At 45.3% G+C, this 26,513-nt stretch overlaps 1 protein-coding gene across 1 annotated transcript; it reads left to right on the plus strand.

The window, feature by feature from the left end:
• Positions 1 to 4,530: 4,530 nt before the first annotated feature.
• On the plus strand, positions 4,531 to 26,509 carry LOC106575452 (ephrin-A2). Its single transcript, XM_014151953.2, has 4 exons — positions 4,531 to 6,241; positions 22,253 to 22,545; positions 23,355 to 23,420; positions 25,837 to 26,509. Exons 1-4 carry the CDS (start codon positions 6,051 to 6,053, stop codon positions 25,968 to 25,970), a joined length of 684 nt encoding a protein of 227 aa, XP_014007428.1. The 5' UTR covers positions 4,531 to 6,050; the 3' UTR covers positions 25,971 to 26,509.
• Positions 26,510 to 26,513: the final 4 nt, after the last annotated feature.

Genomic DNA, 26,513 nt, shown 5'->3' on the forward strand with positions numbered 1-26,513 from the left:
TGGATGAGTTGTAGGGGTTTAATGGCACAGGCAGGGAGCCCAGCCAACAGCGAGTTGCAGTAATCCAGACGGGAGATGACAAGTGCCTGGATTAGGACCTGCGCCGCTTCCTGTGTGAGGCAGGGTCGTACTCTGCGAATGTTCTAGAGCATGAACCTACAGGATCGGGTCACCGCCTTGATGTTAGTGGAGAACGACAGGGTGTTGTCCAGGGTCACGCCAAGGTTCTTAGCACTCTGGGAGGAGGACACAATGGAGTTGTCAACCGTGATGGCGAGATCATGGAACGGGAAGTCCTTCCCCGGGAGGAAAAGCAGCTCCGTCTTGCCGAGGTTCAGCTTGAGATGGTGACCCGTCATCCACACTGATATGTCTGCCAGACATGGAGAGATGCGATTCGCCACCTGGTTATCAGAAGGGGGAAAGGAGAAGATTAATTGTGTGTCGTCTGCATAGCAATGATAGGAGAGGCCATGTGAGGATATGACAGAGCCAAGTGACTTGGTGTATAGCGAGAATAGGAGAGGGCCTAGAACAGAGCCCTGGGGGACACCAGTGGTGAGAGCACGTGGTGCGGAGACAGATTCTCGCCACGCCACCTGGTAGGAGCGACCTGTCAGGTAGGACGCAATCCAAGCGTGGGCCGCGCCGGAGATGCCCAACTCGGAGAGGGTGGAGAGGAGGATCTGGTGGTTCACAGTATGAAAGGCAGCAGATAGGTCTAGAAGGATGAGAGCAGAGGAGAGAGAGTTAGCTTTAGCAGTGCGGAGAGCCTCCGTGACACAAATCAAATCAAATCAAATGTATTTATATAGCCCTTCGTACATCAGCTGATATCTCAAAGTGCTGTACAGAAACCCAGCCTAAAACCCCAAACAGCAAGCAATGCATGTGAAAGAAGCACGGTGGCTAGGAAAAACTCCCTAGGAAAAACTCCCTAGAAAGGCCAAAAACCTAGGAAGAACCAGGCTATGAGGGGTGGTCAGTCCTCTTCTGGCTGTGCCGGGTGGATATTATAACAGAACATGGTCAAGATGTTAAAATGTTCATAAATGACCAGCATGGTCAAATAATAATAATCATAGTATTTGTCGAGGGTGCAACTAGCACGTCCGGTGAACAGGTCAGGGTTCCATAGCCGCAGGCAGAACAGTTGAAACTGGAGCAGCAGCACGGCCAGGTGGACTGGGGACAGCAAGGAGTCATCATGCCAGGTAGTCCTGAGGCATGGTCCTAGGGCTCAGGTCCTCCGAGAGAAAGAAAGAAAGAGATAAAGAGAGAATTAGAGAGAGCATATTTAAATTCACACAGGACACCGGATAAGACAAGAGAAATACTCCAGATGTAACAGACTGACCCTAGCCCCCCGACACATAAACTACTGCAGCATAAATACTGGAGGCTGAGACAGGAGGGATCAGGAGACACTGTGGCCCCATCCGATGAAACCCCCGGACAGGGCCAAACAGGCAGGATATAACCCCACCCACTTTGCCAAAGCACAGCCCCCACACCACTAGAGGGATGTCTCCAACCACCAACTTACTGTCCTAAGACAAGGCCGAGTATAGCCCACAAAGATCTCCGCCACGACACAACCCAAGGGGGGGGCGCCAACCCAGACAGGAAGACCACGTCAGTGACTCAGCCCACTCAAGTGACGCACCCCTCCCATGGACGGCATGGAAGAACACCAGTACGCCAGTGACTCAGCCCCTGTAATAGGGTTAGAGGCAGAGAATCCCAGTGGAGAGAGGGGAACCGGCAAGGCAGAGACAGCAAGGGTGGTTCGTTGCTCCAGCCTTTCCATTCACCTTCACACTCCTGGGCCAGACTATACTTAATCATAGGACCTACTGAAGAGATAAGTCTTCAGTAAAGACTTAAAGGTTGAGACTGAGTCTGCGTCTCTCACATGGGTAGGCAGACCATTCCATAAAAATGGAGCTCTATAGGAGAAAGCCCTACCTCCAGCCGTTTGCTTAGAAATTCTAGGGACAATTAGGAGGCCTGCGTCTTGTGACCGTAGCGTACGTGTAGGTATGTACGGCAGGACCAAATCGGAAAGATAGGTAGGAGCAAGCCCATGTAATGCTTTGTAGGTTAGCAGTAAAACCTTGAAATCAGCCCTTGCCTTAACAGGAAGCCAGTGTAGGGAGGCTAGCACTGGAGTAATATGATCAAATTTTTTGGTTCTAGTCAGGATTCTAGCAGCCGTATTTAGCACTAACTGAAGTTTATTTAGTGCTTTATCCGGGTAGCCGGAAAGTAGAGCATTGCAGTAGTCCAGCCTAGAAGTAACAAAAGCATGGATTAATTTTTCTGCGTCATTTTTGGACAGAAAGTTTCTGATTTTTGCAATGTTACGTAGATGGAAAAAAGCTGTCCTTGAAACAGTCTTGATATGTTCTTCAAAAGAGAGATCAGGGTCCAGAGTAACGCCGAGGTCTTTCACAGTTTTATTTGAGACGACTGTACAACCATCCAGATTAATTGTCAGATTCAACAGAAGATCTCTTTGTTTCTTGGGACCTAGAACAAGCATCTCTGTTTTGTCCGAGTTTAAAAGTAGAAAGTTTGCAGCCATCCACTTCTTTATGTCTGAAACACAGGCTTCTAGCGAGGGCAATTTTGGGGCTTCACCATGTTTCATTGAAATGTACAGCTGTGTGTCGTCCGCATAGCAGTGAAATTTAACATTATGTTTTCGAATGACATCCCCAAGAGGTAAAATATATAGTGAAAACAATAGTGGTCCTAAAACGGAACCTTGAGGAACACCTACACAGAGAAGAGCAGTCTCAGTTAAGTGACCAGTCTTGAAACCTGACTGATTTGGATCAAGAAGGTCATTCTGAGAGAGATAGCAAGAGAGCTGGCCAAAGACGGCACGTTCAAGAGTTTTGGAGAGAAAAGAAAGAAGGGATACTGGTCTGTAGTTGTTGACATCGGAGGGATCGAGTGTAGGTTTTTTCAGAAGGGGTGCAACTCTCGCTCTCTTGAAGACGGAAGGGACGTAGCCAGCGGTCAAGGATGAGTTGATGAGCGAGGTGAGGTAAGGGAGAAGGTCTCCGGAAATGGTCTGGAGAAGAGAGGAGGGGATAGGGTCAAGCGGGCAGGTTGTTGGGCGGCCGGCCGTCACAAGACGCGAGATTTCAGGTTATGATGGTTAGTTTATTCAAATCACATTTTTATTGGTCACATACACATTTAGCAGATGATATTGTGGATGTAGCGAAATGCTTGTTATTCATTTATTTAGGTTATGATGGTTAGTTTATTATTCATTTATTTAGGTTATGATGGTTAGTTTATTATTCATTTATTTTGGTTATGATGGTTAGTTTATTATTCATTTATGATGGTTATGATGGTGAGTTTATTATTCATGTATGATGGTTATGATGGTGAGTTTATTATTAATGTATGATGGTTATGATGGTGAGTTTATTATTCATTTATTTAGATTATGATGGTTAGTTTATTATTCATTTATTTAGGTTATGATGGTTAGTTTATTATTCATTTATTTAGGTTATGATGGTTGGTTTATTATTCTGTTATTTTGGTTATGATGGTTAGAATGGTTTATTACACAGAGCAGACCCAGTATGCCGGTAGATGTATTATTTTACAGCTGTATTTGGGTTATATTGGTTATGATTGGGGTATATATATATCTGTTCATACAGATAAGTATTCTTACAATACTCTTAATACTTCGATTATATACATTCTTGCAGCACAGATGCACTACAATCATAACTACATTATTCTGGAACAGTACAAATGTAGTAATACCTTAATTGTACAATAAAGGTGTAGTAATAACTTGATTACACGACTTGATTTGTAAAGATGTAGTAACTGGATTGACAGTGATGTTCTAACCTAACACTGTCAGTATTATCCTAACCTGTCACGTCCTGACCAGTAAAAGGGGTTATTTGTCATTGTAGTATGGTCAGGGGGTGTTTGTTTTGTGTGTTTTTGGTTTAGGTTCTATGTGTTCTATTTCTATGTTGGTTTTTGGTAGGACCTCCAATTAGAGGCAGCTGGTTGTCGTTGACTCTAATTGGAGGCCATATTTAGTTGAGGTTTGTTTGACTTGTTTTTTGTGGGTGGTTATTTCCTGTATAGTCTGTGCACCGTATGGGACTGTTTCGTTGTTTGTTTCTTTTGTTTAAGTGTTATTTCTAATAAATTAAGAAGATGAGCACTTTACCCGCTGCGCCTTGGTCCAATCCTTACGACGCTTATGACATAACCCATGTTATGTATATGTGGATACATACAGTGTAATACAGCTGAACTAAGCGGCTTCAGTGCCGCGAGAGCAGTGAGTCAGACACTGTCCCCAGAGGTAAGAGACTGAGAGACTCCGCCAGCTCAGAGTGAGAGAGGGAGGGAGGGAGGGGAGAGGGAGGATGGGGAGAGGGAGGGAGGGAGGGGAGAGGGAGGATGGGGAGAGGGAGGGAGGGAGAAAGAGGGAGGATGGGGAGAGGGAGGGAGGGAGAAAGAGGGAGGATGGGGAGAGGGAGAGAGAGAAGGAGGTGAAAACGAGCAGTGAGGAGATTCTGGCAGCAGCGGGAGCTGCGAATCAGATTCACCACGAGGAGTGTTGTCACCGTGAGAGACTGTTGGAAGGATCGCCACGTTATTCACTCTGTCGGTCTGTCTCTCTGCCAGTCTGTGTGTGTGTGTGTCTCTGCCAGTCTCTGTGTGTTGATCCGTAAAGAACATTGTGGAGTGTGGACCATGAAGCCTAATTGGATTTGACATACAAATCAGCAGAAACAGACAGAAGAGGAACTTGGGACGGGAGGAGCGTGATAGCTGGTGATCTGTGATAAAAACGAGCAGAAATAACAGGACCCAACCAACCACTCTCACTGAGGAAACGATTAACCTGTCGTGGTTTATTGACCCGAACGAACATCTGAAGAATATTCAAATGGACCTCCCTTAATGAAGGGAGGTGTTCCGGACCAGATAGAAACTGGTCAGTACCGCAACATCTACCTTCGACACCAAAACAGAATATGTTAGTGAGGAAACTGGTCAGTACCGAAACATCTTAGAGGAACCTTCAGCACCAAAACATAATTTCTTACTGAAGAAACTGTTCAGCACTGGAACATAACTCACTGAAAAAAAAAATCAGTATGGAACATGTCTCACTGAAGAAACTGTTCAGTACCAAAACAACTCCCTGAGGAAACTGTTACGAACCCATAGATCTCTTACTGAAGACAGTTCAGTCCCAGCGAGCTGAGGGGAGTCAGGATGTTCGGTCCCCAGACGACATTAAATCCAGATTGGATTTGGCTTCGCGTCTCTTTGTGGAGTGGAGGAGAGGAGTGGAGAGAAGAGGTTTCTATTTGTGCTGATAGTGTGTGATCGAAAGAGAGAGGACGACATCGTGAGATGGCTGATAATTCATCAACGCCAGTATTTATAGAAATACAGAAATATGTCAAATAATAACAATGTCTCATCACCGTAATCAATCATCAATGAACAGACAGTGGACTTAAGATAAACGCGTGGATTGAGGAGAATGAAAGTCACTAGTTTGGATGTCATATTCAGGGGAGCACAAGTTGTACGATGGGAGGACAAGTCTCAGACCCTGGCAAGAACATATACACTCTTCCTGTATTGATTGAGATTGAGTGATTTGCCCAACATGCAAGCGCAACAGGTTAGGTTTGGGCATGCTAGCGATTGGTTAAGGTAAGGTTAGCTTTAGGCATGCTAGCAAAGTGGTAAAGGTTCAGGATAAGGTTCGTAAACAAAAACACGCTAAAACAACACACCTGGATTCAAACCGCATTACAAAGTCCTGGATTCAAAGTCCTGCACACTACGACCTCTGCCACCCTGTTTCCACTAACAGGCTGGAACAATCAGAATGGACTGGGATCTTTGAATGCCCACACTGATTGAGACTGTCCATGCACTGGATATTCCAACTCAACTGTAAGCTAACATAACCAGCGAACACTACTGTGGAGGTGGATCTAACAAGTAGACTTCAAGTGGACACTATGATGTTGTGTGTAACTGGTTTGAGGAGTGTGAGGTGGACAGCTCGGCCTGGTCAGAGGAGTGTGTGTACGTGTGTGACGCAGGTGGTTCTGATGTGTCTGACCGTCCTGTCTTCCTGTCTGTCCGTCTGGGCTGAAGACCAGATCATCTTCGACCACCATGCTGTCTACTGGAACAGCACAAACCCCAGGTAGGATGATACAGTCTGTGTGTTTGTGTGTGTTTGTGTGGATGCTATAATTGAGCTGAAAGCTCCTTTTGTCTCTGATAGACAATGAGGGCATCATGCCTCCCTCTTTCATTCTGCCTCCCTCTCCAGTTATTGAGTATAGGGGATAGACACACGCAAACACACACACGCACACACTGCTGTGGTTAGCTGGGTCTCATTGACATGGTGCAGAGCAGCCTCGCTCTGTCAGTCTAATGAATTCTGACAGACTGGACAGCCTCCCTCTCCCTCCCTGCCTCCCCCTCCCTACATCCCTTCTCTCTCTCTCAGGTACATATATAAACAGTGAAAGTGCTCCCACTCTATCACGGTTGAATTACCACTAACCGGCTAACAGCCCTGTCTCCCCCTGCAACACACACACACCGACGCTGCTGATTTAGTTCAGCTAACAGCTCTGTCTCTCCACAAGTGCTCAAATATTTAACAGGCAAGGAGGAAGACTCTCTCTCTCTTTTCTCTCCGTCTCTTTCTTTCTTTTTTTCCTTTCTCATTCTGCTCTTCCCCTCCTCCCTCTGTCAACGTGCTACATCAGACAACATGCTTTGTTTGTGCAATGCTATTGTTATATTGCTGAATTAATGTGTGATGGGAGGTTGATAGAAAAGTTTGTTTATACAGAAACAAATGAACAGGAGATGAGTTTCAAACCACACACACACAGCTTTGTTTTTGCGAAACACACGCATCCTGTCTCTCTAGCCTCAGAGAATAGCCAAATCTAATCCCAGGGTTGATCCTTCAAAGTAATTATATTCTTCTCCTCCCTTTTTCCTCCCCATCCCGTTTTCTCGCCATCGCATTTCCTCCTGATCCTGTTTCCTCCCCACCCCGTTTTCTCGCCATCCCATTTCCTCCTGATCCCGTGTCCTCCTCATCCCGTGTCCTCCCCATCCCTTTTTCTCTCCATCCCGTTTCCTCCCCATCCTGTTTTCTCCTTATCCTGTGTCCTTCCTATCCCGTTTTCTCCCTCATCCCGTTTTCCCCCTCATCCCGTGTCCTCCTCATCCCGTTTTCTCCCCATCCTGTGTCCTCCACATCCCGTTTCCCCCCTATCCCGTGTCCTCCCATCCCGTTTTCTCCCCATCCTGTGTCCTCACCATCCCGTTTTCTCCACATCCCGTTTTCTCCCCATCCTGTGTCCTCCACATCCCGTTTTCTCCCCATCACGTTTTCTCCTCTCTCTTCTGGGAGGCTTTGTGGTTCTCTCCATCCTCCTCCAGAGGTCCCTAATAATGGTTGCAGAGGGTTTCATGCTATGGGATGGATGTCCTCAGAGAAAGACTGAAAGGAGATGATAGTAGCTAGTGTGTGTGTGTGTGTGTGTGCGCAGAAAGGCCTACTCTCCTCTCAACTGTGTCAGACACACAGACTTAGCCATGTGCAGTCTCTCCTGTCCCCTGCGGCACATTCACATCCATGTATCTGTCTTGCCCTTTTCCCAAAAAATATATACACTGCTCAAAAAAATAAAGGGAACACTTAAACAACACATCCTAGATCTGAATGAAAGAAATAATCTTATTAAATACTTTTTTCTTTACATAGTTGAATGTGCTGACAACAAAATCACACACAAAGAATCAATGGAAATCCAATTTATCAACCCATGGAGGTCTGGATTTGGAGTCACACTCAAAATTAAAGTGGAAAACCACACTACAGGCTGATCCAACTTTGATGTAATGTCCTTAAAATAAGTCAAAATGAGGCTCAGTAGTGTGTGTGGCCTCCACGTGCCTGTATGACCTCCCTACAACGCCTGGGCATGCTCCTGATGAGGTGGCGGATGGTCTCCTGAGGGATCTCCTCCCAGACCTGGACTAAAGCATCCGCCAACTCCTGGACAGTCTGTGGTGCAACGTGGCGTTGGTGGATGGAGCGAGACATGATGTCCCAGATGTGCTCAATTGGATTCAGGTCTGGGGAACGGGCGGGCCAGTCCATAGCATCAATGCCTTCCTCTTGCAGGAACTGCTGACACACTCCAGCCACATGAGGTCTAGCATTGTCTTGCATTAGGAGGAACCCAGGGCCAACCGCACCAGCATATGGTCTCACAAGGGGTCTGAGGATCTCATCTCGGTACCTAATGGCAGTCAGGCTACCTCTGGCGAGCACATGGAGGTCTCTGCAGTCCCCCAAAGAAATGCCACCCCACAGCATGACTGACCCACCGCCAAACCGGTCATGCTGGAGGATGTTGCAGGCAGCAGAACGTTCTCCACGGCGTCTCCAGACTCTGTCACGTGCTCAGTGTGAACCTGCTTTCATCTATGAAGAGCACAGGGCGTCAGTGGCGAATTTGCCAATCTTGGTGTTCTCTGGCAAATGCCAAACGTCCTGCACGGTGTTGGGCTGTAAGCACAACCCCACCTGTGGATGTCGGGCCCTCGTACCACCCACATGGAGTCTGTTTCTGACCGTTTGAGCAGACACATGCACATTTGTGGCCTGCTGGAGGTCATTTTGCAGGGCTCTGGCAGTGCTCCTCCTGCTCCTCCTTGCACAAAGGCGGAGGTAGCGGTCCTGCTGCTGGGCTGTTGCCCTCCTACGGCCTCCTCCACGTCTCCTGATGTACTGGCCTGTCGCCTGGTAGCGCCTCCATGCTCTGGACACTACGCTGACAGACACAGCAAACCTTCTTGCCACAGCTCGCATTGATGTGCCATCCTGGATGAGCTGCACTACCTGAGCCACTTGTGTGGGTTGTAGACTCTGTCTCATGCTACCACTAGAGTGAAAGCACCGCCAGCATTCAAAAGTGACCAAAACATCAGCCAGGAAGCATAGGAACTGAGAAGTGGTCTGTGGTCACCACCTGCAGAACCACTCCTTTATTGGGGGTGTCTTGCTTATTGCCTATAATTTCCACCTGTTGTCTATTCCATTTGCACAACAGCATGTGAAATGTATTGTCAATCAGTGTTGCTTCCTAAGTGGACAGTTTGATTTCACAGAAGTGTGATTGACTTGGAGTTACATTGTGTTGTTTAAGTGTTCCCTTTATTTTTTTGAGCAGTGTATACACACACACACACACACACACACACACACACACACACACACTTTCTCTACTGTCCCCTGTGACATACACAGATATATCTTTCAGTTTGTTCTGACACACATCTGTACTATACACTTACATGTAACAGCAAACCTCTGTGTGTTTGTGTGTGTGTCTGCCTGCTCTCTATCTTACTGTCTTCTCTGTTCGAAATGAAACAGCCTCTGTCTGCCTGTCTGTCTGTCTGTGTCTGTCTACCTTTTATTCCCACTATGACTGATGTACACCAGTTATGACAAACACGTCTAAACAATAGAAAATAAACAGGAGACAAGACAACAAAAGCCTGTTAACATCTCTGACTTGATTACAATACAATAATCAAAGCTTCTGGTGTGTGTGTGTGAGCTCTCAGTACACCATTTTACAGAGAGAGAGAGAGAGGGAGGGAGGGAGGGAGGGAGGGAGGGAGGGAGGGAGACAGGGGTTGTAAGGAGAGAAGAAGAGTTGTGAAGCGAGAGGTGGATGAGAGATATTATGTGGTAGAGAGACAGGAAGAGATGTTTTGCTGGTGTACACAATCTGTTTTCCACTTGGTTTAGCTTCACAGGTGATGTTAAATATCTGTAAAACATTTAAGGTCAGGACTCAGAACAACTTTCACTCAGCAAACTTTGTCAGGAAATCTCTGTTTTTAGTGGTGTGTGTGTGTTTGATATTGCAATCACATCACCACTCATTATATGTTTTAAAAGATGGAGGCACTTGTCTGAAATATCCCCTTATTCTTAATCTGATCTCGCTTCACTGACAGGTCCTTCTTGAATTACGGTGACAATTGGACATGGCACTTTGGGAAAAAAAGTACTTCATTCTTCTAGATGTGTATTTATTTAAATGTATTTAGTTACATCTTCCCATTTTAAATCAACTAATATGTTACCTTAATGACTTTAAATAACGTTTACCATTATGATAACATTGTGCCACCAGTAGGAGTATTAACACCAATGAGGGTAACACCAATGTGTCACGTGTGCTCCCTCTCCGGCCTCTAGCTCACCAGGCTGCTCGTTATGGAGCACACCTGTCACCATCGTTACGCGCACCAGCGCCTCATCAGACTCACCTGGACTCCATCACTTCCCTGATTACCTTCCCTATATATGTCACTTCCTTCCCCAGTCATTATTGTTTCTGTTCCAGTGTCATGTCTATGCGTTGTTTGTGTTTCTTGTTTTTGTATTTAGTTGTGTTTATTTATTAAAACACTCACTCCTTGCTTCCCGACTCTCAGCACACATTGTTACACAATGAGACATTTTAGGTTCAGGTTTTTCTGAAATGGAGACCACAAATGCTGAAATCTAACGTCATCAATCCTTTAAAAAGAATGTACTGAAGTGATATGATTAATCATTTTGCTCACAATGTTATTTCCCTTTCAATTCACTAACACCAAGTGGCACTTTGGATTGAGACACACCACATGATTAACTGAATCCTCAAATGTATGACATACTAAAAGGGTGTGTTTAGCTAATAATTTGATTTAATATAGACCCATCCCCGATAAGTTTGCCACTGGAGAGAATGCTCAAGGTCCTTGTATATCTTTTTAATCATTGATTTTCAAGGCGGTAACACCAATGACATAATACTGAGGGACACACATTATATAACTTCATAGCCTTCTTTGTTTTAATTGATCTATACAATACCTGATAGTAAATGTCAAAGATAGCAGATAGATACAAGATATCTGGTGTACTGTATTAGAAACACAATATACTAGCGATGTTAGATGGAAACATTCAATATTACATAGAAACAGATAAGAGATGGAAAGAAGGTATTCGGCGCAGATGCACGCCCACCCACACACACGACAATGAAATGACAGGAGTGAGAAAGGAAAGAAATAGACTATTAGAAAGGTGGGGATAGAGACAGAGGAGATAAAGAGATTACAGGAGGAGTGTGTGAGGTATGAGTTGTGGCGTATGGCTGTGGAGCTGCATACTCACCGTTTGATCACACACACTTCAAACGCACACTTCTGTCTTCTTTCCAGATCCCAGAACTGTGTGTCTTTGTGTGTGTGTGTTAGAGATGGTGCACTGTTCTAAACTGGGTCGGTCTTAAAAACTAGACTGCTGAGAAAGTGGCGGTGCGGCTACCTTCTAACATTACTAACCGCTTTACGCTGGGCTTCTTAAAGGGATAGTTCACCCAAATGATTAAATGCCTTATTAGTTTCCTTACCCTGAAAGCGGTCCTATGGACAAGGACAGACTGTAATCCACGCTTTGTGTGTGCTTACTCATAGTGACCAACCACTAACTTTAAGCATTAGTGTGTGTGTGTGAGTATTTTGGAAAGGGATTGTTGATAGCTTATTATTCTGAAGTTTTTCTTGCTTTCTACATCTGTGAGAGAAACACAGTTAGAGAGAAAATACTTGTATGTCTGAGAGAGAGATGTTTTCAGAGATGCGTGTGTGTGTGTGCCACAGCTGGTGAGGAAATGCTCCCAGCAACATCTCCTCATTGGTTCAAAGTTCAGACTGTTTTCTCTCTGGTTGTGGAGAAAGGGAATTAACCCCCCCCCACACACACTGCTGTCTTTATTAGTCTTGAGGAGGTGATGAGGCACAATCTCTCTCTCCCTCCTTTCTCACTAATTCGGAGAGACTGCCTGGATGAATAATTCATGTTCTCTCTGCCATCCTCATTCAGGTGTGTGTGCGTGCATGCGTGCACTGTGCTATTTCGCTTTAACATGTTTCAGCTGTGAAGAAGAACATCTCCTGTAATGCTTCCACATTCGTCTCTAAGCCTAGCTCTACCCCCCCCCCCACACACTAACCTCAGCTGTAACCCTGTGCTCTACAAATCATTTATACTTTATATTTTTTTACACAGTCAGATGGATAAATAATGTATTAATGATCCATCTACACTACAAGAGTGTCAAATGATTTAGAAATGTTCTATGTTCTGTACATAGACATTGATAAAAGCGTTATTAGCCAAATGCTTTCTCTAAACTACCGTCAAATCACTTAGACTTTCAAATGTATAGGCTGATAAGTTAATACTTTATTAATCCTCAAGACGACATTTCAGTAGCGAAAGCTGAGAGACATAAGAGGGTTAAAAGTAGAAATGTGTTAAATCATTTGAAGAGAAAAAGAGGAAGTTTATACAGTGAGACAGAAAAATTAGAAATGATGCTGGTTGTCTGGTTAGAGAATCCTCTATAGGTGGTGGTTGTCTGGGTAGAGAATCCCCTATAGGTGGTGGTTGTCTGGGTAGAGAATCCCCTATAGGTGGTGGTTGTCTGGGTAGAGAATCCCCTATAGGTGGTGGTTGTCTGGGTAGAGAATCCCCTATAGATGGTGGTTGTCTGGGTAGAGAATCCCCTATAGGTGGTGGTTGTCTGGGTGGAGAATCCCCTATAGCGTGGTGGTTGTCTGGGTAGAGAATCCCCTATAGGTGGTGGTTGTCTGGGTAGAGAATCCTCTATAGATGGTGGTTGTCTGGGTAGAGAATCCTCTATAGATGGTGGTTGTCTGGGTAGAGAATCCCCTATAGGTGGTGGTTGTCTGGGTAGAGAATCCCCTATAGGTGGTGGTTGTCTGGTTAGAGAATCCCCTATAGGTGGTGGTTGTCTGGTTAGATAATCCTCTATAGATGGTGGTTGTCTGGTTAGAGAATCCTCTATAGATGGTGGTTGTCTGGGTAGAGAATCCTCTATAGGTGGTGGTTGTCTGGGTAGAGAATCCTCTATAGGTGGTGGTTGTCTGGTAAAGGGTTGGTGGTTTCTCTGGTAAAGTGTTGGGTTGGTGGTTGTCTGGTAAAGGGTTGTGTCGGTGGTTGTCTGGTAAAGGGTTGGGGTGGTGGGTGTCTGCTAGAGTGTTGGGTTGGTGTTTATCTGATGAAGGGCTGGGGTGGTGATTGTCTGGTAAAGGGTTGGGTTAGTTGTTGTCTGGTAAAGGGTTGGGGTGGTGGGTGTCTGTGTCACGTCCTGACCAATATTTAGGTATTATTTCTATTATATTTGGTCAGGACGTGGCAGAGGTATATTTGTTTTGTATTATGGGGTTTTGTGTGTGGTGTAGTGGGGTGTATTAGTTTGGTATAGGTTCTAGGTTTGTTTTTCTATGTGTAGTTTTGGGTGCTGGACTCTCAATTGGAGGCAGGTGTTTCTAGTTGCCTCTGATTGGGAGTCCCATAAGTAGGTGTGTGTTTGTTTGGTTTTCGTGGGTAGTTGTTTTTTGCACTGCGTGTTGTGTGCCTGCAAAACTGTTCCTGTCGTGTATATTGTTTTCCAGTGGATGCGTTACTCCTTTTTTGAATTAAAACATGAGCATCCATATTCCCGCTGCAGTTTGGTCTATTCAACACGGCTCTTTTTGTGACAGAACTACCCACCACCAAAGGACCAAGCAGCGGAGAAGAGGACAGAGGCAAGTGAGGGAGGAATGTTGGAGGCAGCCCCAAGAATTCTTTAGGGGGGGGCACAAGGGCTATTTGGCGGGGCGAGATTACAGCCCCAGGCCAGCTCCCCGTACCCTTGTAGGGCAGACTGGACAGGTCCCGTGCTTTTGGGTTGGGGCTGTGGTGAGGCCTGGGATTTTCAGGCCGGTAGGCAAGGTACCAGCGCCCCGCATGTGCCAGGGGCGAAGTAGGCATCGAGCCGGAAGGGGTGATGCCAACCCTGCGCTCAAGACCGCCAGTGCGCCCTTTCGGTCCGGTGTTTCCCGCCAGACGCACTAGCATGGAGGTGCGTGTCTCCAGGCTGGCACGTCCTATACCAGCCCCACGCATCAGGAGTCTAGTGTGTCAACCCAGCCTCGCCAGTCAACAGTCACCAGAGCTGCCCGCCAGTCAACAGTCGTCAGAGCTGCCCGCCAGTCAACAGTCGTCAGAGCTGCCCGCCAGTCAACAGTCGTCAGAGCTGCCCGCCAGTCAACAGTCGTCAGAGCTGCCCGCCAGTCAACAGTCGTCAGAGCTGCCCGCCAGTCAACAGTCGTCAGAGCTGCCCGCCAGTCAACAGTCGTCAGAGCTGCCCGCCAGTCAACAGTCGTCAGAGCTGCCCGCCAGTCAACAGTCGTCAGAGCTGCCCGCCAGTCAACAGTCGTCAGAGAGGTCAGACTGCCCTGAACTGCCGGAGAGGTCAGACTGCCCTGAACTGCCGGAGAGGTCAGACTGCCCTGAACTGCCGGAGAGGCCAGACTGCCCTGAACTGCCGGAGTGGCCAGACTGCCCGGTTCTGCCAGAGTGGCCAGACTGCCCGGTTCTGCCAGAGTGGCCAGACTGCCCGGTTCTGCCAGAGTGGCCAGACTGCCCGGTTCTGCCAGAGTGGCCAGACTGCCCGGTTCTGCCAGAGTGGCCAGACTGCCCGAGTGGCCAGACTGCCCGGTTCTGCCAGAGTGGCCAGACTGCCCGGTTCTGCCAGAGTGGCCAGACTGCCCGGTTCTGCCAGAGTGGCCAGACTGCCCGGTTCTGCCAGAGTGGCCCTCCTGCCCTCCGGCCCGGCCCGAGGGGCCCTCCGGCCCTCCGGCCCGGCCCGAGGGGCCCTCCTGTCCCCCGGCCCGGCCCGAGGGGCCCTCCTGTCCTCCGGCCCGAGTGGTCCGTCTGCCTGGCGCAGCTATCGGCTCCACCGAAGTGGGCGACGCCGAGGGTGGAGCAGGGTCCACGTCCTGCACCGGAGCCACCTCCAGGATAGGTGGGTTGGGGAGGGAGGGTGTAGCACAGTGCCGTCGTTGACGGCAGCCACCCTCCCTTCCCTCCCTTATTGTTTAGGGGGTATTGCTTTTTGGTTTTGTTGGGGTAATGGGGATTTTTTGTGTTTTCTTTTAAGGTGCATTCCGGGGTCTGCACCTTTAGGGGGGGGTAATGTCACGTCCTGACCAATATTTAGGTATTATTTCTATTATATTTGGTCAGGACGTGGCAGAGGTATATTTGTTTTGTATTATGGGGTTTTGTGTGTGGTGTAGTGGGGTGTATTAGTTTGGTATAGGTTCTAGGTTTGTTTTTCTATGTGTAGTTTTGGGTGCTGGACTCTCAATTGGAGGCAGGTGTTTCTAGTTGCCTCTGATTGGGAGTCCCATAAGTAGGTGTGTGTTTGTTTGGTTTTCGTGGGTAGTTGTTTTTTGCACTGCGTGTTGTGTGCCTGCAAAACTGTTCCTGTCGTGTATATTGTTTTCCAGTGGATGCGTTACTCCTTTTTTGAATTAAAACATGAGCATCCATATTCCCGCTGCAGTTTGGTCTATTCAACACGGCTCTTTTTGTGACAGTCTGCTAGAGTGTTGGGTTGGTGTTTATCTGATGAAGGGCTGGGGTGGTGGTTGTCTGGTAAAGGGTTGTGTCGGTGGTTGTCTGGTAAAGGGTTGGGGTGGTGGGTGTCTGCTAGAGTGTTGGGTTGGTGTTTATCTGATGAAGGGCTGGGGTGGTGATTGTCTGGTAAAGGGTTGGGTTAGTTGTTGTCTGGTAAAGGGTTGGGGGCAGAAGGGGGTTATGGTTGTTTGTTTTCTGGTAAAGTGCTTACGGGGCATGTCAGTGTTTGGAGTTATTAATAAAACAGAAATTATATTATTGATCAAAGATGTGGCAAACTGCCCGCAGATATAACCTCATTTTGATATGGATGTGTGTGTGTGTTCGATATGGATTTAGTGAAGAGCCTCTAAGTGTTTTCCAGCTTTGAGTGATTAAGTCAGGCTACTGCAGTAGACACACATCAGGATGGGTGGGTGGAGAGAGGAATGGAGGGAGAGAGAGAGAAGGGTGGGGCAGGAATGAGGGGAAAACTCTTATGTTTATGTCAGTTGTTTAATCAGTTAGTTAGTCGTCAGTCAATCAGACAAATATGAAGCATCTACTGTGAGATTCAATTATTCAATTTCATCAGAATCACTGGAGCAGTTACATACTTTTAGTCAATTTATTTCAATAAGCTTCCCCAACCCTCTCATACCCGGGAGGGGAAGTACCGTACAAAACTAGTCCCGGAGAGGAGAGAGGGATATGAGAGAAGAGCGTAGAGGGTAGAGGGATATGAGAGAAGAGCGTAGAGGGTAGAGGGATATGAGAGAAGAGTGCAGAGGGATATGAGAGGAGAGTGTAGAGGGATATGAGAGGAGAGTGTAGAGGGATATGAGAGGAGAGTGTAGAGGGATATGAGAGGAGAGTGTAGAGGGATATGAGAAGAGAGTGTAGAGGGATATGAGAGGAGAGTGTAGAGGGATAATAGAGGAGAGTGTAGAGGGATATGAGAGGAGAGTGTAGAGGGATATGAGAGGAGAGTGTAGAGGGATAATAGAGGAGAGTGTAGAGGGATATGAGAGGAGAGTGTAGAGGGATATGAGAGGAGAGTGTAGAGGGATATGAGAGGAGAGCGTAGAGGGATAATAGAGGAGAGTGTAGAGGGATTTGAAGGAGATGGGAGAGGGATATGAGAGGAGAGCGTAGAGGGATATGAGAGGAGAGCGTAGAGGGATATGAGAGGAGAGCGTAGAGGGATATGAGAGGAGAGCGTAGAGGGATATGAGAGGAGAGCGTAGAGGGATATGAGAGGAGAGCGTAGAGGGATATGAGAGGAGAGCGTAGAGGGATAATGGAGAGGAGAGCGTAGAGGGTATAAGAGAGGAGAGTGTAGAGGGATATGAGAGGAGAGCGTAGAGGGATATGAGAGGAGAGCGTAGAGGGATATGAGAAGAGAGCGTAGAGGGATATGAGAGGAGAGTGTAGAGGGATATGAGAGGAGAGTGTAGAGGGATATGAGAGGAGAGTGTAGAGGGATATGAGAGGAGATTGTAGAGGGATATGAGAAGAGAGTGTAGAGGGATATGAGAAGAGAGTGTAGAGGGATATGAGAGGAGAGTGTAGAGGGATATGAGAAGAGAGTGTAGAGGGATATGAGAAGAGAGCGTAGAGGGATATGAGAGGAGAGTGTAGAGGGATATGAGAGGAGAGTGTAGAGGGATATGAGAGGAGAGTGTAGAGGGATATGAGAGGAGAGAAGTGGTGGATGAGAGAAAAAAGTTGAGAAAGTTGCTGAAGGTCATCTGAGAGCCTCGGGGTAGGACCAATCAAAAGACAAATCTGTCAGCCAATCAAATCTGTCAGCCAATCAAAGCCCAGTCCTGTATCATATTCTTCAATCGACAAACACACACACACACACAGGCACACACACACACACCGCAGGGAAATGCAAGTAAGTGAACTCTTTCAAACAGAGAGAACTAACCTTCATCAGCCTGCTTTATCTGGAAGTTTAACCTACACAACTATTAATATGCCACTCTAACACTGGGAGGAGAGGAGCGATCACGGGCTTTGATATGGTAATGAGGGGGTTTACACACACACACACACACACACACACACACACACACACACACACACACACACACACACACACACACACACACACACACACACACACACACTGCCTGAGTGCGATGAGGCTGTTTACATAAGGGCCTGCCCTGGGACGAGTGAGAGCTGTCATCCTGCCAGAAAGAGAGAGAGAGAGAAAGAGAGAGTGGGAGTGAGAGGGAGCGAGAGAGCAAACAGCCTGTCTGATCTTTTTACTGAGGGATGGAGTGAGAGATGGTGAAAAGGAACTGTTTAGAGAAGAGGAAGGACAACTGCTAAGAAAAAGAAAACAGAAGATGGAGAAATGAGAAGGAGATGGAGGGTAGAGAAGGAGATGAAGAGAAGGAAGAAAGAGAAGGAGATGGAGGGAAGAGAAGGAGAAAGAGAAGGAGATGGAGGAAAGAGAAGAGACGGAGGAAAGAGAAGGCGATGGAGAGAAGAGAAGGATATGGAGGAAAGAGTAGGAGATGGATGGAAGATAAGGAGATGGAGGGAAGAGAAGAGGAGGAAAGAGAAGGAGATGGAGGGAAGAGAAGGTGATGGAGGAAAGAGAAGAATATGGAGGGAAAGTGGAGAGGGTCATGGAAAGAGAAAGGGAATGGTAAGACCTAGAGGAAAAGGAGGGGAAGGCAAGAATGGAGAGAAAGGGGGGAATAAAGGATATGGTCCCCGTTTCCCTCAGTTCAATGTGTCCTCTTTCAGGCTCTTAATCTACATTAACACACACACACACACATACGCTGCCTTCATGTAGGCACTCAGTGCTTAAAATAAAGTTTAGTGTGTGTGTGTATGGGTGGGTGGGTGGGTGTGTGTGTGACTGTGTGACTATGTGTGTGACTGTGTGTGTGTGAGACTGTCTGTGTGTGAGTGACTGTGTGCTTGAGTGTGTGTGTGTGTGTGTGTGTATGACTGTGTGTGTGTATGACTGTGTGTGTGTGTGTGTGTGTGTGCGCGTGCATGTGTGTATGAGGGGGTTGTAACCAAGGTCAAAACCACTTAAGTGTCTGTCTTATGTAACCCCCCCCACACCCCCCAGTACAAATATTCCCCCGCTATGTCTGAGCTGCATACTAAGGTGGACACACACAGACACACACTCTCTTTAAAGCGAAAGGGTGTGTATCGATTTAGCATGGTGTGCAGATTCCCACCACAACCCCTATACAAGGATTAAAATGAGAGCGCCAGAGGAACACACACACATCGCTTCTTAACGACACAACCTCTCCTAGCTACTCCTGTATCAGTTAGTTGAGGGGTATCTCTCTTCCTCCCCCGTATCCCCCTTCCTCCTCTTTCCTCTCTTTCATCTCGCCATTAGGCCCACAGGCTAAGGAGGTGTGTGTGTGTGTGTGTGTGTGTGTGTGTGTGTGTGTGTGTGTGTGTGTGTGTGTGTTTAAAGGAAGAGAAACAGCAGAGCTAGCAGTAGTTAATTAATACACATCAAAAGGACCATTAAATATGAAACAGCTACACAGCACAGCCAACAGCAGCAACAGTTTGGCTGACCTGAATAATTCACACAAGAGCTTACCCTGTGTGTGTGTGTGTGTGTGTGTGTGTGTGTGTGTGTGTGTGTGTGTGTGTGTGTGTGTGTGTGTGTGTGTGTGTGTGTGTGTGTGTGTGTGTGTGTGTGTGTGTGTGTGGGGGTGTGGGTGGGTGTGTGTTTAATGTGAATTATTCAGAATATAGCTTACCCTTCTGCCCAACACTCTATTTTGTTAACAAGAAAAATATTTATTTATACACTTTAAGTCTCTTTACCTTTATAGAATTATTTATAATTAGAGCTGTCAATATCTCTATCAATCATGTTACTATCTCAATTAGTGCTGTCAATATCTCTATCAATCATGTTACTATCTCAATTAGTGCTGTCAATATCTCTATCAATCATGTTACTATCTCTATTAGTGCTGTCAATATCTCTATCAATAATGTAACTTATCCAATCATCCCTGTTATAGCTCAGTCAGTCCTGTTACTATCTCTATCAGCCCTGTTACTATCACAGTCAGTCCTGATACCATCTCTATCAGCCCTGTTACCATCTCTATCAGCCCTGTTACTATCGCAGTCAGCCCTGTTACTATCGCAGTCAGCCCTGTTACTATCGCAGTCAGTCCTGTTACTATCGCAGTCAGTCCTGTTACTATCGCAGTCAGTCGTGTTTCTATCTCAATCAGTCCTGTTACTATCGCAGTCAGTCCTGTTACTATCGCAATCAGTCCTGTTACTATCTCAATCAGTCCTGTTACTATAGTCAGTCAGTCAGTCCTGTTCCTATCTCAATCAGCCCTGTTAGGCTACTCTCTCTAACTCACCCCCAATATTGGGTATGTAACAGAATATACTTAGGCCGGGATACAATCTGTTCGCACATTGAAACACGCTTGGCATTTAAAGGTAATTTCCGATTGAGCAATGTGGGAACATTGCCTGTAATGCACGATTGGATTGAATCCAGCCCTTATTCAGATTACTTTTACATCTCCACCAGTGAATAGCTCGCAATGTCAAGAACATAAATGGTAGTAAATTAACAAAATAAAAATATGATTATTTGAAACCCCATGAGGCTAGAGTTGCATTTTTTTGACCATTTTACTATTGGTTTTCATTCTCAGGGTTGAAAATGGAAAGAGTGGAACAGAGCTGCTACACTTTGGGCGTCGCTTGATGTCTGTGTGTGTTTCCCCCTGAGCGGATGCCTATTTCTAGATCGGTGGGGGGCAAGGTTTGGCCACTGGAGGAGAAAAGCTGTGTTTCTGTTTTAGAGAAGAAATCCTCACAACCTAAACCCTTCACACACACACGCACACAATGAAGCACACACACACAATGAAGCAAACACACACGGGTCTTTCTATAAACTAGGGTACCAGTGAGGATTTCTTATACTGGACAACTTCTTAATAAGTCATTGATAATAATCTGCCAATTTTTTTTCATGTCATTACATTAAGATACAGTATAAGGGGGGATCATACACAGTATAAGGGGGGATCAGAGCTTGCAAAGCTGTCATCAAGGCAAAGGGTGACTACTTCGAAGAACACATTTTGGGTTACTACATGATTCCAAATGTGTTATTTCATAGTTTTGTTGTCTTCACTATTATTCTACAATGTAGAAAATAGTAAAAATAAAGAAAAACCCTTGAATGAGTAGGTGTCCAAACCTTTGCCTGGTACTGTAGGTCCAGAATATTTTGGTGTCTCATTCCTGAGTCTAGCTGTGCGCAATTGTGTAAGATAGACTATTGCGCAACACCCAACACTCTTCCTATTAGTTATTCTGGATATAATGACGACAAATTACATAGCCTAGTGGGCTTATTCACAACATGATCTGGTAATGAAATAACATGACAAATCCATTTTATTTTCCATGTTACACCTGCCATTTTAAACAACAAGGGGCTTGAAGTAGCCCACTTGAACATGAGTTTGGAGCTCAGCAATTCAAGCACTAGAATATGCCTACCTTGAGTTGAAAATCTGACATTTCCTCAATTTGGTGCTTGAAAATTACTTCTAATTATTGTAGCCAATTTATAAATTCTCCTGCTCCCATATAATTATCTGTGATTTCATTTTTTATCCGTTTTTGCCACTTTCGTTTGTTTCCCGCTGCAACTATGCTGCCGTAAAATCACGTACAGTTGTTATGAGGTTGACAACATCTACTGAAAAATCGCCATGCATACATCCAATCTATTTAGTCAGGCAATGTCCACATTATTCTCACATATTTTAGAATGTAATAATAATAATTAGAATATCAAGGCCTAAAAAAAATATTTTTCTTAAAGTGGTAATGACCTACTTTTTCTTTTGCACTTTTTGGGTGGATGGGGGTTCTATATTAGGCCCTACATGTACAATTATATAAGTTATACAATTGTTTAACATTGTTGAGATCCTTGAAAAGGACAATAGAGTGCTTGAAACCCTGAACGTCCTTGAATTAGACTTGCCAGTGTCTGTGTGAACCCTACTTAAAGGATGTATAGTCCTAGTCCTGTGTTGTTGTATAGGTGGAGTAATGGGCTAATTTGCATGTATTCCCTTTTATTCCTCTAAGTACACATCTGGAACTGCATGAAAATCCTTTGATCTTGTTTCAAACCATTTAGAAATGTTTTGCCCAATGTCACACTGGCCTCATTATTTATAGAAAGACCCACATACATTTTCAGCAGAAAGTAGAGTTGTGCGCATGCGTTTGTATCTTTGTGTAATGTGTGTGTGTGTGTGTATCCGCTTGGTCACGGTGGTTGAGCACTCTGATTAATGCTTACAGAGAGACAACAGATGGGGGAGAGGGGAGATATGAGGGGATAGAGGATATAGATGGTGGAGGACAGGGAGTTGGAGAGAGATATGAGGAGTGTGAGAGAGAGAGAAACAGAAGCAAGGAGAGAGAGAAAGAGAGAAACAGAGAGAGACCGAGGGACAGCTAGATGGAAAGAGAAAGCAGTGTAAATCAATCCTAACCCTGTGGTTTTGTTGTGGTTGTGTTGTGGCAGTGTTTTAACCATGTTGTTGTGTTGCGGTCTAGGTTCCACCATGACTACAGGGTTGCGGTCAGTATAAATGACTACCTCGACATCTACTGTCCATTCTACAGCAATGGCCCTCCGGCTCACGGTCGAATGGAACGCTATATCCTGTTCATGGTCAACCACGAGGGGTACACTTCCTGTCAACACAGGATGAGGGGGTTCAAACGCTGGGAGTGCAACCGACCTACCGGTCCTGACGGTCCCCTGCGCTTCTCAGAAAAGTTCCAGCTGTTTACGCCTTTCTCCCTGGGCTTCGAGTTCAGGCCAGGACACGAATACTACTATATCTGTGCGTAATATATCATATCACTACAATATAACTAATATGTGAGCAATATTTTGTACTACTACAGTACTACGACTATAAATGTGAGTAATATCTTGTACTACTACAGTACTACCACTATAAATGTCAGTAATATCTTGTACTACTACAGTAACACTACTATAAATGTGAGTAATATCTTGTATTACTACAGTACTACTACTATAAATGTGAGTAATATCTTGTACTACTACCGTACTACTACTATAAATGTGAGAAATATGTCGTACTACTGCAGTACAACAACAACATATTATGGGGTGAGTTGAAATTTCCATTTAAGTCGAATTTGACATGAATGCATGAAGTACAATTTTTGACTTCAATGTAAGTTAGGATTTACTCCTCTTACTGCTACAGTACAACTACTAGTATATGTATTACTACTGCTATGAGGAGAGAGAGAGAAGAGGAGGAACGAGAGAAAGGTAGAGGGAGGGAGGGAAGAGGAAGGGTCATGGTTATTTCCTCTGAGCTGCAGATTTGTATGATGTTGCTCTGAGGTCAGACTTGGCTCTTCTTATCCTCTCACTGTGTGTGTGTGTGTGTGTGTGTGTGTGTGTGTGTGTGTGTGTGTGTGTGTGTGTGTGTGTGTGTGTGTGTGTGTGTGTGTGTGTGTGTGTGTGTGTATCTCCCTTTCAACCTCATGGACACCAGATGTAGTGGGATCACCCAGGTCTAACCTGAACCCCATTCACAGTGGCGTAACCGACATAGCAAACTACAACCTATCTCCATCTCATTTTCTTTCCCTCCCTCTTTCTCTCTGTCAGCGTCTCCTCATCCCAACCATGTAGGGAGGCCGTGTCTGAGGCTGAAGGTGTATGTCAGACCCCCAGGTAAGTCACGCTCTAACTACACACACACACACACACACACACACACACACAAACACAGAGAGAAGACAGGACAGTAGAAAGACAGACAGAAATCCTCTCCTTCAAGTTCCTAATAGAGACATAACTCCTCCCCTTGAAATGTAGTTCCTAATAGAGACGACTCCGCTCCTTTAAATGTATAGAGACGACTCCTCTCCTTTAAATTTAGTTCCTAATAGAGATATAACTCCTCTCCTTTAAGTTAAGTTCCCAAAATAGACATGACTCCTCTACTTTCAATGTAGTTCCTAATAGAGACATGACTCCTCTCATTTCAATGTAGTTCCTAATAGAGACATGACTCCTCTCATTTCAATGTAGTTCCTAATAGAGACATGACTCCTCTCCTTTAAATGTAGTTCCTAATAGAGACATGACTCCTCTCCATTTAATTTAGTTCCTAGAGACATGACTCCTCTCCTTTAAATGTAGTTCCTAATAGAGACGTGACTCCTCTCCTTTAAATGTAGTTCCTAATAGAGACATGACTCCTCTCCTTTCAATGTAGTTCCTAATAGAGACATGACTCCTCTCCTTTAAATGTAGTTCCTAATAGAGACATGACTCCTCTCCTTTCAATGTAGTTCCTAATAGAGACATGACTCCTCTCCTTTAAATGTAGTTCCTAATAGACATGACTCCTCTCCTTTCAATGTAGTTCCTAATAGAGACATGACTCCTCTCCATTTAATTTAGTTCCTAGAGACATGACTCCTCTCCTTTCAATGTAGTTCCTAATAGAGACATGACTCCTCTCCTTTAACTGTAGTTCCTAATAGAGACATGACTCCTCTCCTTTAAATGTAGTTCCTAATAGAGACATGACTCCTTTCCTTTCAATGTAGTTCCTAATAGAGACATGACTCCTCTCCATTTAATTTAGTTCCTAGAGACATGACTCATCTCCTTTCAGTGTAGTTCCTAATAGAGACATGACTCCTCTCCATTTAATTTAGTTCCTAGAGACATGACTCCTCTCCTTTAAATGTAGTTCCTAATAGAGACATGACTCCTTTCCTTTCAATGTAGTTCCTAATAGAGACATGACTCCTCTCCTTTAAATGTAGTTCCTAATAGAGACATGACCCCTCTCCTTTAAATGTAGTTCCTAATAGAGACATGACTCCTCTCCTTTAAATGTAGTTCCTAATAGAGACATGACTCCTCTCCTTTCAATGTAGTTCCTAATAGAGACATGACTCCTCTCCTTTAAATGTAGTTCCTAATAGAGACATGACTCCTTTCCTTTCAATGTAGTTCCTAATAGAGACATGACTCCTCTCCTTTAAATGTAGTTCCTAATAGAGACATGACTCCTCTCCTTTAAATGTAGTTCCTAATAGAGACATGACTCCTCTCCTTTAAATGTAGTTCCTAAGAGACATGACTCCTCTCCTTTCAATGTAGTTCCTAATAGAGACATGACTCCTCTCCTTTAAATGTAGTTCCTAATAGAGACATGACTCCTCTCCTTTCAATGTAGTTCCTAATAGACATGACTCCTCTCCTTTAAATGTAGTTCCTAATAGAGACATGACTCCTCTCCTCTGTAATTACTAGTTTCTTCTGACTCTGACATAAACCTCATCTTCTTCTAAAGACTTTCTACAATTATCACTGTGTGTGTACAACTGTATTAAACTGTAATAAGGTTGCCTAAACCCCCTGCTGAGGTCTTGGCAACATTAGTCTCCTCTCTCTCTTTCTCCTCTTATACTCTTTCTCTCATTCTCTTTCTCTGTTGCTGTATCTGGAACGCCAACAATTTCTTATTATTATTCCTGTTATTTTCTGTCTATTTTAGTCATTTTCTCTCCATTCTGTTGTTCTCTCTCTCCAATCAGTTGGTTGTTTAGATTTCTTTCACTCTACTTTCAAATGCTTCCATCATTTTCTCTCCGCTTTCAGATCGTTCTGGCCTTCTCTTTCTCTCTGTTCTATTCTGTCCTATCTCTCCTTTCAGATCATTCTGGCCTTTTCTTTCTCTCTGTGCTATTCTGTCCTATCTCTCCTTTCAGATCATTCTGGCCTTTTCTTTCTCTCTGTGCTATTCTGTCCTATCTCTCCTTTCAGATCATTCTGGCCTTCTCTTTCTCTCTGTTCTATTCTGTCCTATCTCTCCTTTCAGATCATTCTGGCCTTTTCTTTCTCTCTGTGCTATTCTGTCCTATCTCTCCTTTCAGATCATTCTGGCCTTCTCTTTCTCTCTGTTCTATTCTGTCCTATCTCTCCTTTCAGATCATTCTGGCCTTTTCTTTCTCTCTGTGCTATTCTGTCCTATCTCTCCTTTCAGATGTTTTATTTCTCTCCGTCTGTTCAGACTTCAGTGTTTTCGCTCTCTGTTGAGTCATGCTGTCATTCTCTCTGTCTGTTCCAGGCAGTTCAGGGTTTGACTCTCCAGAGGCCTTTCTGACTGATGGAGCTGCAGACTGGAGCCCAGAGTCCCTGCTAGCCCCAGCCCTAATAGCCAGCCTGGCCTCACTGCTACTGGGCTCCCTCTCATCGCTGTGACTCCCCCTCCACTGGAGCAAGACCTAGAACAGAGTCTTTGCTGGAAGACTGCCTGGCTGGCTGTCCCTCAAACTCCCACACGCTCAGGGAGAAACTATCTTTCAGTCCTGGATTAAAAACCACTGTGGGTCCCCAGGACAAGCATTTACAGCCCCTGGGCTAATTCATGGATGAAGAGCCCCTAGTCTAAACTTAACCCTAACCCCCCTGGGGTGTCTGAAGGGACATGGATGGGGGGTGGTGGTAGTTGGCTGGACACACACATGCATGACCACTGTGAATCTGGACGGAACTAACTAAACTGATGGTGTTTCTGTTATGTTTACATGATCACATATAATTTAATTGAAGATGGTTCTACGGATGATGTCATGGTTTTATTTGAAATGGACAGTTAATTAGACTTCCAAAGTGCAGATTCTGATCTGACACTCAGAAGCTTCTGATGGACAGAGACACGACTCAACTATATTTACTGCTGCAACCCCCAGCCCACAGAGGGAAGAGGAGAAGGAAGGGGAGAGGGAACTAAACAAAGAAAAG

Source organism: Salmo salar, chromosome ssa17, assembly GCF_905237065.1.
Source record: "Salmo salar chromosome ssa17, Ssal_v3.1, whole genome shotgun sequence".
Classification (NCBI taxonomy): domain Eukaryota; kingdom Metazoa; phylum Chordata; class Actinopteri; order Salmoniformes; family Salmonidae; genus Salmo; species Salmo salar.